Here is a 12,400-nt window from a genome sequence, read left to right as displayed (position 1 = left end):
AAGGCAACTTCTGCCTATTGGTTGGTTGGCAATTCACTACACCATACTATCCTTTGCACCGGAAGTTAAGAATCACGCTCTGTCATCACCATGGCAACGAGACGCGGAGAGTAAAACCTCTACGTATTGTTTTTTTACAGACAGATATAAATTCGGTGAAAAAAAACTAACCATACGCGTGTTTCTGTGAATTTTAATGGTTCTATAGAGTTTTTGCTTTAGTAACAAACTTGTGTTAACGTGATCGGCGGCTCTGTCCGTTCTAAAAAATTGAGGAAAACAAATGGCATCTTCAAAAGCGGTACCTTCCAGACTGCGGGCTGTGGCGACGTCCACGCAAAAGAACTTCGACAAGTAATGCCAGAACTCCCTTTCTCCTTTGTATTATGTATTTTAGTGTTACATACATGGCGCGCTGTAGAAAGAGAAAAAGTGTAAAAAAAAAAAAGTAAACGCAAGACGATTAACATTGAAAATGTTTTGGAATCATGCATGTCTCATTTTCTATTTTGCAGACTACCACTTGAGATACTGGATAAAATTCTGTCATACCTGGATGCCTATGCACTTTTCAGCATGAGTCACACTAATAAGCTGTTCTATCAGCTTGCCAGTAATAAGTAAGTTTCATCCAGTGATAATTAATACATTAGGTGTAATTAAATCTCCTATGTTTTTTTTTTTTAATCCATAAGCAAATAATATTTTTGGATTCGTGTAAAATATTGAACTCCTCAGACAAAAAAAAAAGAGTTTGACTTATAATGCTTCATTAAGTGTTGCATTTTTGTTCATTGCTGTTTATATCACTGAATTGTTGTGCATTGATAGTTTCTCACAATACTTTTGTAAGTATTAAACAAGAGAGCATTTATACTCCCAGACCAAGATGTACATGTTGTTAAACTGTGACAGCAAGGCTGTATTTCTTTGTCAAATATAATTCACATTATTTTATGTGAAGCACATCAAAGAGATCGGTACTTGGCAGGGTACATGGCATAATGCATCTGAATGTTGTTTTTAAAAAAAATCCAAAACCGGTTCTAAACTAAAATGCAGATTTAAAGGAGTGGCAGTTGCTGAAAGTTTAATGAGGGATTGAAAACCTAGTAATATAAAAGATTCCGTTTAAGATTGACAAATATAAAATGTCAATGCATGCATTAATGACCATTGTTCACACTAGAGAACATGTCTGTTTACTTTAAATATCAGTCTTTTCATGTGTTTTTACCAACAATCTTCTGTTACTCTCAACTCTCTTCATGCAGTGTTCTCTGGAAGAAGCTATACATTGGTGACATTTGCAACAATGAAAAGCAAAAAGCTAAGATCGTGAATGTCCAGCTTTTATCCAAGAAGACTAGGGACCATGCTGCGGGTTACTGGAAAGAGCTGCATGTCAAGACAGTAGCACATCGTGAGATGAAAAAATGGAAACGTCTTCTTGGACCCATCAACAGCCACACTGGTTTGCCGAGTCAAACAGAGCAAGTCCTCAGGTATTGTTAAAAACAGATAAACGACCACATGTTGGCGCCATCCACATGGAAGTAAGACTATGTGTATCGTGAAACATTTTTGTTATTTAGGCTGTCCTCCAAAGTGGATGATTTTAAAAAATGCCACTTTCATGTATCAGTGTGTACATGCCAGTCATCTTAAATGAAATACTGCCGTGGTAGCTCCATTTGTCTGTGTAACCTGCATGCTCCTCCACTCTCATAAATCACACATATTGCACCGTTTGGTGGTGATCTGTGTTGTTTTGTTATTCTGTGACAGAGTTAGAGCACCATCCATTAACTCGGCATACCTACTGCAGTGTTTTCTGTGGTGCTGCGTACTGTTTGGACGTACTTTTTTTTTTTTTTTTTCATCATTTATGAAAATGTACTGGATTCGTCTCTGTGTGCACAGCACCTCAAAGGACATTACAAGTTACACACCTGATATGTTATCTGTCAATAAGTGATTTTATTGACAGATCATTGAACTAATTGAGAACTCATAAAGTTCTCATTAAATAAAACCAACCAAATGAGCAATTTATTTGGGATCACGTGAATATACTTTGTATTTTTCTTGATCCATATTGGCCTCTTTTAAGGTTTCTAATTCTTTTCCTCAACTTTAAGCTGAGCTGGATGGATTTCTTTTCCCCCAACCACTATAAAAAAGGAGTAAAACTTTTTAAATTCAGCCTTTGCTGCTGAGATGGTTCAAGGGCAGACAGAAGAGACAATCTGCCTCCAATCCAAAACAGAGCATGGTTTGTTTTTCATATTGTGCGCACTTAATGACATTTTCTTATTAAAGGTGAGAGAGGAGGTCTGCGTCTGAATGCGGCTTCTGCACAAAGGGGATACTGGCTCACAGGTGGAGGGGAGGAGGTGGAGCTCCTCCAGTTCCTCTACTGTGGGTTCTGGTGTGTTTTTATAACCTCTGATTAGAGGTTGTGCAGCACTCAATTTTGACTTCTGAAGCAGTTGTTGTGCTATAGAGGGGGGAAGTAGAAATAATTGTGTTCTTTGCAGAGGCTGTCGGAATTGGTGAAATAAATTACTTAGCCCCGTCAAACCCTCAGTGCCAATACACACATGCAGACACACGCCTTGCCATCTCCCCCTAGCCCCCACTTCTTCATCCCACCAGCTGAGACAATTCCCTACAGGGGGTTTTGTCTGTTAGAGACACTGAGGAGCATGCGATTTACCTTGGTAATAATCATTTCACAAGACATCGCACACACACAGACGACACGGAGTGAAATCTCCTGGGTCATTCGGGGCCCTCCTGGGCTGCTCCAGTTTTTAAGCTTTGTTCCCTCACCTAATTGATATTGGTTGGTGCCTCAGTGAGAAGCTGGCTACATCACAGTGGGGGCAGTCGTGAATCACAGTTTAGACAGAATTGGATCAGGAGATTTATCACAACAGCTGCCGTTTCATTTCATTCGTTGCACATCATTTCATTAGTCAGAACAGCTTAAAAGGAGTCATGCAATTGTCTTGCACTGACATAAGAAACATTACAGCCGTTGGGGTTTACAATTTTGGTGATTTAAAAAAAAAAAAAAGCAGCAGTCAGCTTTTGGCAAATCCTGCCCCTTTTTTTTGCTCAATATTTAGATTAAGCTGCCTTTTCTTGTCAAACCTAGCTTTGAGAAATAGTAGCTGAACTCTCACATGCTAGTGTGTCACTCCTCGGCTCCTATTGCTCTATTTCAACATTGTGCTATCCTCCTCTAGGAACTTGCGTGTCACCTGGGAGCTGACCGTCACTGATATGTCTGGACGCGAGAGTACATTGGAGCTGAGCTGGTCCCGCTTCTCTGAGACTTCACTGACTCTGTGCTGGTGTGGTGGAGACCGCTTGCCAAACTACGAGGAGATTTTCAGCCTTCAACTACACGGCGTCAGGAGGATTGCCTTCAGCTGCCCCGGCCTAAAGAAGTTAAGACAGCTACAGCATCCAGTTCAACCCTTTTCTCCCTCTTGTCCTCTCATCTCTTTGTGAAACCAGCTGTGCTCTATGCTTGTTCTGTCAGACCCAGCAAGAGATCCCTGGTGGCAACCCTAGACATGCAGCCTCTAACTAAATGCGCACAGGTCATTGGACAGGACCAATTCGTGCTGCTGAAGTTATTACAGCCTGGAACCATCATTGGTCTATGGAGGGTAATACCTTCGCAGGCAGCTGTTTTCTTTCTTCATTATTATCCACTAATTATTGTAGCTAAAGCAGTGTGAGAGGTAATCATTCAGGTCAACGTGACTGATTTAGCAGGGAGAATTGCGAGATATGCATGAGATGACTCTTTTTGCAGGACGGGGGCTCTGTGGCGTTCATTATCTTCACTCTGCACTTCTACAGACTGGTGGAGAGAAGCACTCGTGGATCTCATGATTGGCAAGCAGCAACGCAGTCACACTTTTCCACTGCAATACTTGCAATACCTTTTGAATATTGTGTTACAACCAACACCGTCAATGTATATGAAAGAGCAAAAGTACAGCAAAATTGCAATTTGGAAAGAAAAAACACAATTTTCTCTCTCTCTCTCTCTCTCTCTCTCTCTCTCTCTCTCTCTCTCTCTCTCTCTCTCTCTCTCTCTCTCTCTCTCTCTCTCTCTCTCTCTCTCTCTCTATATATATATATATATATATATATATATATATATATATATATATATATATATATATGTAAAACGTTTTTTTTTTACAATGACAAATATCTGACATTTATAGCATTGATCAGAATAGGATTCAAGAGGCTCACAGAAACTATTCAATGCCGCTGCAAAAATTCATAACTCAAGTGGCAGAACTCATCAAGACTACATCTATGTAGTAACTAATTGTGCACTCAGCAAATCTGTCCTGAATGGCAGATTAGCAAAAACTAATCTGACATTTTGAACACAAAACAACATAGCAATACACTTTTTCAGGGCTAAATTCTATTTAGCAAACAGTGGATTTGGCTCCCTCTACTGGAGATTTGGAAGTGTTCAGTATATTTGCAGTATGCACAGACATTAGTCCTACAAACAAATACGTCTCTGAAATGTCTTTGTAATGCAATGGCAATTTTCTCCTTTTTTGTGTAATCTTTAACATGTTTCTCTGCTTCAGTTCCTATGTAGAGCCAATCATCCAACCCCCTTTTGATGACATAGACCCCGAATACGGTCTCCATGGTTACAAACTACATATTGTTCTCCACAACACTGTATGCAAACTCATGTCAGAAAGCTTTTCCCAGCTTTTTTGTCACAGAGGTAACTTTTTTCTCATCATAACCTCAAAGCCGTACTGCAGTGGTTTAGATGTGTGCTAAAAATCAGGCGATAATGTATAAATTCAAGCACTGCTTTTTGTTTTGGTCTCTTTGACTGTCAATTTCCACATATAATGAGATTTAGTTTCTCTTATTGAAGCCTATCATCATGCTATGACTGCTATTTTTGAAAGTTTAACACTTAGCTTGAATAAGTTTTTCAAATAAAGACGCCATATTTTTATTTAATTAAAAAACCGAGCTATTTTCTATTCGTCATGCAAAACTTTTCACAATTTCTTACTTAATCCATTGCATTTTGTGAACATAAAGCAATTTTCCTTAGTTAAGAAACATATTTTAAGGGTTTACATAAGTGTTTTAAGATTTTTATGCTTAATTTTCTCCAGGTTTTAAACTCATTTGATGCAAAACTACTTTAAATATATTTTTACATATAGCTTCTTAAGAATTAAGATCCATTTGTTATGTGTTGTCTGCGACCAGCTCACATCTCTGACGGATGGATCCAGCTCACTGCCATCAGCAGAACCGACTCCTCACAGCACATCCAGCTTTCTGGGAAACCAGTCCTGCCCTGGCGATGTGAAGCCTTGCAAGGCACAGTGGAGGTACCTCATGTGAACTGCGTCTGTCTGTTTCACACCAAAAGTGCATTGTCAGAGTACACTGGGTAAAAAAAAAAAAACAAAAAAACATTTTGCAACAAAACCGCTGGAAAAAAAAAAAAAAATCAGCGGCAGAGGAAGCTTGTAGATGAGGAATATTTTATAAAAATGATGAACAATATTGCAGTAAATGTACATCAAATATTATTTGATGAATATTGAGTTAGTGGTTAAACTGAATATCGATTAATTACCATATATAAATTTTAATAAAAATCTTATCTTGAATCAAATACGTCCTGCTTACAATTTTGATATACGTTAACAAAATTGTTCAATTACAGAATAAAAAAGACAAACAAACTGATAGACCATACACTTACATCTTAAAAGTTAGATGAATGACATTAACTAGCAGAATATTTTGTTGATTTTAAAAACCAACCTACTTCAGATGTATCAAGCTTGCTTGTTTTCCAGACATAAACTTTAACAATAAGCGTACTGGTTGTATTTGCTTCTGCAACGGACATTTTGTAGAAGTGCAAAATGCAAACAAAATACTGAAGGAGACAACGCAGCCGGTTGTTTAATCCTGAAGCATAAAGCATCAGACTCAGTGGCGGTACCTACTCCCACTTGCCAATCTGTCTAACAACCGTAACCCCGCTGTCTGTTGTCATGGAAATTATGCCGCCTTGTTGTGACAGCCTTTCTTTCAAGACGTTGTACAATTTTCTCAACTATCTATCCATAAATTCAATACCTACAAACAGTGGTTTGTAGTATGCAGATTGGGTTAGTTTGTCTGACATACTTCTTCCTGAACTGAAACCATCTAATCTCTAGAAATGTCTTGCATTTAGCCAAAAGCTCTACTTGCTTCTTCTGGCTGGAGTTAGCTGAAAAGATGCTTTCGCTATGATAGTTATACTCTACTGCAGGTGGAGACGTTGTCGGACCAACTATTAGATTTTGTTCATCATAAAAGCAGCAGTTCTGCAAGGCAGATTGTTCACGACTTAAATGTTTACATTCTCACTTTTCAATCTGACTTTACACACCAAAATGGTACTGAAGGTTTTTTTTTTTGGGGGGGGGGGGGGTTTCGTGGCTAATTGCTGGGAAAATATATGCCTGCAGACGGTGACAAAACTTTCTGTATGTGTCAACTGCAAAATGATGTGATGAAATCAACTGTGATAATCCACCAACTGCTGACTCATGTGTGCTTTGCAACACTTTTCCAGAATTGCTGCATTATGTCTCTAACGCTGCTGGACGAATTCGGAAACCAATTCAGTCGTGTCACTACTCCCATTTCCATGGAGCCGGAGGAGGCAGCCGTCTCATATGACTATGATGGCGAACACTATCTCATCCAATATGAGGACTCAAACATTCAGGCGAAGATGCAGCTTGAAAAGATGACTGCAAAGAAGTACTTTGTCGTCAGCTTAGTTGTCTATGTGAGTGTTTTGTTTGTCAACAAACATTTCAGCAGAGATTACTGATCAGTGTGCATCTCTGTTGTATTTTACATCTGCAGTGGTTTTACAAATTGTCCATTCAGTGGGAAACTGTCAGGTGAAGTGTTAAGTCTGACGCGTTGCCTTGTGACTGCACTGAATAAATGGTGTGCTTGAAACCCTGACATGCTGGTCCTTCTAATTTTCACAGTTATAAGTGGATAAAAGAATTAAAAGGAAAAAAAACCATGAATTTTGAGACTTCATTCCCTGTCGTATTGCCAAAAAGCTCCAGGCAGCCTGAACTCTAGAAATATCAACCGTACATTTACAGTGAACCTTTGTAATTGTGCTTAAAAACACAAAGAGCTCTTGAGATTTGTGTTTTATGAAGATATGGATGTTTAGCATAATGAAAATTAAGGCGCTCTAGATGTTGTTCAAAGTATCTCTACACAAATATATTTTGCAGCACAGGTTGATTTTAAAGAGAATAATATGTATTATATCTATAACGCTTATTTTTTCTATTTTACACTAATTTGGTTTGGTAAAATGCCGTGCTATTATGTAACCGTTATTTTGACCTGTATTCTACTGTCTGTAAACTTACAAAGTATTCCCTTATCTCTCGGTTGCAAAATTTAGTATCTCAAAAACATGTTAAGTTTTGATTACATCATATTTTCTCAATTATCATTTAGAAGAAAACTGATACATCCATTTCCAGGAGATCAATCTTTTTCATCCGTCTGGCCACTGCATCCTGTGGCCCAGTGGCCTAATGGATAAGGCATCAGCCTCCGGAGCTGGGGATTGTGGGTTCAAGTCCCACCTGGGTCGGTTAATGCAAGTCACTAAGAAATTACATCAGTGAAAGGTTTTTGGATGATGGTTAGTATTGAAGTTAATAATCAGATACAAGAATGTTTTCGGGAATTTTTTGGGTTTCCTACATGATTGCATGATTATACATTCCACAGGTCAAACTGACCCAGGAATATTACTGATGTTCCTTGGAAATTAGCATAACATGAGGATTGAAAAGCAGTTCCAATTCCAAAGGAAATACATGTAAAAGCCTCTCACTTTAAAGAAAGTAAAATATATGTATGTATCTAACACTGTGGCACTTTTGACCCTTCATAATGCATAATGCTCTATTAGCTAATTTTTACATTTTGATAGTTTTGTAATTTTTAAATTTAAATCTAGGGTCAGATCACGTTTATTTTATTTTTGCTCCAATAAAAAACAAGCTAAAATCAGCACATGCTCAATTGCATTGCCAAAAGTAACCTATTTCAATTTCCTTTTAATTTCCTTTTTCAGATGGAAATTAGATTATTTGCCAAGGCAAGTACAAAATCTCTTGCTTTTGTTGTTAATAGGGCCGTCATCACCTTGAAAGACACTTAGTTTTGTACATTATTTGCATTATATTACTAAACAACTAAAGAAATTATCTTTAGTTTTTTCCCAGGTTTCAAAGCTAAAATCAGACACAATCAGCAGGAGAAACCACCAGGGCTTACTTTATTTTGTATTTTCGTTAGCTTTTCATTCGCACTCAAAGCTGGACTTAATTTGATACCGGAGAATAACCATAAACAGCATCCTCATGCCATAAGGCCATATTGAAAAAGTGTGGGGCATGTAATAAACTGACAAATAATACTCAATTGCCATTGCCTGGACTTTAATATCTACCATTTATGGCTCTTCCAGTTGCCACACATTTCAATCTCAATGGCCTTTATACTGCTGTTTGCTGCCATCATCATCTGCCTCATCCTGGCACTTCTTCATTCCTTTTTATATGACAAAAGCAGGACCCAAGGGTAATGTGTGTTGGTAATGGTCTGGAGAAATATGAGACAGTTATTCATGTCGTTTGAGACACGTAACGGCTCAAAAGGCTTTACAGGTGCTGCTGGGGCGAAGATCTGTGAATCCCAGAGTTTGCTTTTGCAGAAAATAATAACTTATCCAAACACATTTATTCTCCTTTATAAAATGTGTGACGTGAATGCACAAGCAGTAACGTAATGTAGGTTTATTTAAATGGGAGTTTAAACAAGGCGGTTCTCCAGCAGAGGGCTCTCTTTGGTAAACAATGAACTTTCTGCACTCACCGCCGCTTTTATTCCCCTTATTCCGTCGGCTCAACAAAAGCTCCAAACAGACATGTCTTCTTACTCTCATCGGCACAACATGACAGTAATCTCTTTTTAACATAGTTTTCATTTCTCATAATTACCCTACGAGCCTTGTAAAACAGCACACCAAAAACAAAGGCAACATTATCCACAAGAAAAAGCAAAATGTAGAGGCACGATTCTTCATTAAACTTATCTTCTTTAGCTTCCTCCCCAGCTAATCTTGGAAGAAAATTGCTTCCATTTTTAGCTTTTAATTCTCTCCCTTGTGAGTGACCAGCTGGACCCACAAATAATTCAACCTCACAGGCCATTGACACAGCTCTCATTTAGTCCTCTGTCAACTAAAAGAAATCCAACAGCAGGGAGATTAGCTGACGCCATAATTTTAATTTTAAAGCACATATTCTTTATTCAAAAAGGTCTTGCAGGTATAGCCACAGTCTTCTCCCACACACACACACGCACACACACACACACACACACGCACGCACACACACACACACACACACACACACACACACACACACACGCACACGCACACACACACGCACACACACACACACACACACACCTACTAAGACATGCTATTCTGTGTTACTGACAATGGAGATTCCTACACACGTCTACATCTTGAAATAGCACCTGACCCAAACTCTTGCCCGAGTTTGGGTCAGTTTGGGTTTCTTGTTCTTGAAATCTGCCTTTGAAATACAATCATGAAGCCTTTTTATCACCAAGGCTCCTGAATGACACAAACCAAGAACTTCTGGGTTCTGGACTTGAATAAAAGGATGTATAAGTGCATGCCTAGATTGCTCTTCTGCTTTTGTTTCTTGTGTTTGGTAAAATAGTCACAGCATTAAATTGTCTACAAAAATGAATACAAATAAACATAACAAGTCCCAGACTGTTCCTAGCATTGTGCAATGATTAATACATGAATAATCCTAATGAATTAACAGTAATTAAAAATAATAGTGGATAAAAGGCTTCAGACCATTTATACCAAAGCAGGTATGGAGAACCACAAAAGCAAAAATTAAATCATATACAAATCTATTCATCTCTCCATGTTAAATAAATAAAAAGTATAACATTTTATTTAAGTATTTATGTCAGCTTGAGTCATGCAGAACTGATCTGATCATTTCCATAGCAACGATCAGAAGCAAGATGTGGCGCCAGAAGTCCAGTGAGCTCACTGATGAGGCCATACATGACATTATGACATCACAGTAGATCAAAGAAGTTCTAATGCATGAATGCTGGAATCTCTAAGCATCAGTCAGGATCCAGACATTTCTTGGAGTTTCAGATTTGTGTAGAGCAACAATGTTTAGTTTTGCGACGGCGCTTGTTCCCCTGATAATCCCGGTTGGTTGGGGCATCGGATATGCCGTGACCACCGGGATGAAGAAAGTGTGCGATCGTTTTTTTCCAGGGAAGGATTCCAACGAAGAAAACGATCAGGATGAAGAGGACGATCCGTTTTGGAGAGGATTTCCATCCAGTTCCAAAAAACAAACCGACCCGGCTGGGGAGGTTTGTTCTCAAAAGGCGATGGATATTGGGACCTCGGACTCCATCTCGTCCTCTGTACGAGACGGTACAGAGGACGACAGTACTGTCTCCGGACAAACCGACCCGGCTGGGGAGGTTTGTTCGGAGACGATGGTACACCGTGAGGGTGAGAGTTCAGTCGCAGAAAAATCTAACCCGGCTGGGGAAGATTTGTCTGCGGCTGATCTCGCAGCTAAAGCTGTGGCTGAAGTGACAGCCAAAGCTTTGGTTTCGTTGGTCCCATCGCTTTCCGTACAGGAGAGTCCTCTGAAGGGCACTTTCAGAGGGTCCTTTGAAATACAAAGTTCCCCGGACGGGGAACTTTGTATTTCAGATAACGGAGTTGCTCATTTATCCAACAATCCACCTCTAAATGCAAATGTTTCCGTTGATGTCGAGGTTTCCTGTTCTCCTGACGTTAATTCAGTAGATAGCGTTGGGTCGGATCTGCTGGATGTAGGGAGGACATCTGCAGGACAAGGACAAGCCGAGGAGAACTTTTTCAAGTTCTCCGATGAGCTCCACAACAGCTGGGTGAACGCTGCTTTCCAGTGCATCCTAAACCTAAGCGTCACCAAGCGGTGTCTAGCTAAAGAAAGGGTTTTTCTGGAGGCAACGTCCATCCCCTGCTGTGGGAGTCTCCTCTTCTCAGCTGTCCATCAGCCCGGCAAGCATTTTAGTCAGAAAGATCTTTCCCCAGTTCTGATGGAGCTGAGGGAGAAGAAGCTGCCATCAGGAGTGGGAAAGGACTACGACTTAAAAAGTTTGCTGGAGTCTGTGCTGGTCTGGATGGATTCGTTTGGCGGTGACACAGATAGAGAGTTGTACGACAACGACTCCTGCTCTAACTGTGGAGCCACTTCCCTCAGGCTCCTGAACAATGGCGCCATGATTGCCCTTCCACCGGTGTTATTTTCAACCAGTATTAGTATACTGCTTGAATACTGGTTGGATTTGGCCTGCAAACGCCGTTGTTCAGGCTGCGGGTCACCCTGGCAGAAAAAACACTGCCTGACCGATAACAAGGTCCTGGTGTTTTTTCTGCACAGGTTGACCAGGAAGCACCAAACCAAAGTCACTCAGACCATCGATGTCCCTGCAGAATGTGGGACGGAGACGTACCACCTGTCCTCCGTCATCTGTGGGGATCCAAACCTGACAGACTTCTACTGTTATGTAATGAAAGGAGAACGAACCATGAAGGCAGACAATGAGCATGTCTTCACTGCAGACAGCGACTGCAGTGAAGACATGTCCAACAACGGATTCATTTACATTTATGAAAGGAATTGATCAGACACCAGAGGACAAAAGGTAAAAAGATTTGACAGGTTTCCTGTTTGCAGGTTTCTCTCCGGGCACTCCGGCTTCCTGCCACAGTCTGAAATCTCCACTGAAATGATCCAGTAGGCAGAGGTGGACCCTGGAGGCGGGTCCGGCGGGCGGCACTGATGCAGGGGGCAAAGTCCCCCAGCAGGAGACTGAGCCCAAAAGGCCCAGCCCCAGGGAAGCGGAGGCAGGACAGAGCACAGGGAGGCGAGGAGCAGCGGCAGACTCTGGAGACGGCGGCAGAGGAGCAGCGGGAGGCGGTGGAGGAGCAGCGGAGGAGCAGCGGGAAGCGACGGAGGAGCAGCGGGAGGCGGAGGAAGAGCAGCGGGAGGTGACGGAGGAGCAACGGGAGGCGACGGAGGAGCAGCGGGAGGCGGTGGAAGAGCAGCGGGAGGCGGCGGAAGAGCAGCGGGAGGTGGCGGAGGAGCAGCGGGAGGCGGCGGAGGAGCAGCGGGAGGCGGCGGAA

General features: G+C 40.9%; 1 protein-coding gene and 1 non-coding gene across 2 annotated transcripts; both read left to right on the top strand.

The window, feature by feature from the left end:
• Positions 1-7,068, top strand: fbxo15 (F-box protein 15). Its single transcript, XM_008438644.3, has 9 exons — positions 1-354; positions 516-620; positions 1,275-1,505; positions 3,255-3,458; positions 3,554-3,683; positions 3,833-3,915; positions 4,641-4,786; positions 5,293-5,417; positions 6,665-7,068. The coding sequence occupies exons 1-9, from the start codon at positions 284-286 to the stop codon at positions 6,926-6,928; spliced, it is 1,359 nt and encodes a 452-aa protein (XP_008436866.2). The 5' UTR covers positions 1-283; the 3' UTR covers positions 6,929-7,068.
• Positions 7,069-7,653: 585 nt separating this feature from the next.
• Positions 7,654-7,726, top strand: trnar-ccg (transfer RNA arginine (anticodon CCG)). Its single transcript has one exon. It is a non-coding gene; the product is annotated as a tRNA-Arg (tRNA).
• The last annotated feature ends 4,674 nt before the right edge of the window (positions 7,727-12,400 follow it).

Source organism: Poecilia reticulata, chromosome 20 (assembly GCF_904066995.2).
Source record: "Poecilia reticulata chromosome 20, P_reticulata-male-v2, whole genome shotgun sequence".
Taxonomy (NCBI): Eukaryota; Metazoa; Chordata; class Actinopteri; order Cyprinodontiformes; family Poeciliidae; genus Poecilia; species Poecilia reticulata.
The sequence above is the reverse complement of the archived record's forward strand: the minus strand, read 5'-3'. Positions and strand labels throughout refer to the sequence as shown.

Bases quoted from the DNA above. Each gene is read 5' to 3' on its own strand.
- fbxo15 (XM_008438644.3), top strand. From the start codon at position 284: ATGGCATCTTCAAAAGCGGTACCTTCCAGACTGCGGGCTGTGGCGACG. The intron at 3,684-3,832 runs GTAATACCTTCG...CTCTTTTTGCAG, and splicing joins CCATCATTGGTCTATGGAGG to GACGGGGGCTCTGTGGCGTT. The intron at 3,916-4,640 runs GCAAGCAGCAAC...TCTCTGCTTCAG, and splicing joins ACTCGTGGATCTCATGATTG to TTCCTATGTAGAGCCAATCA.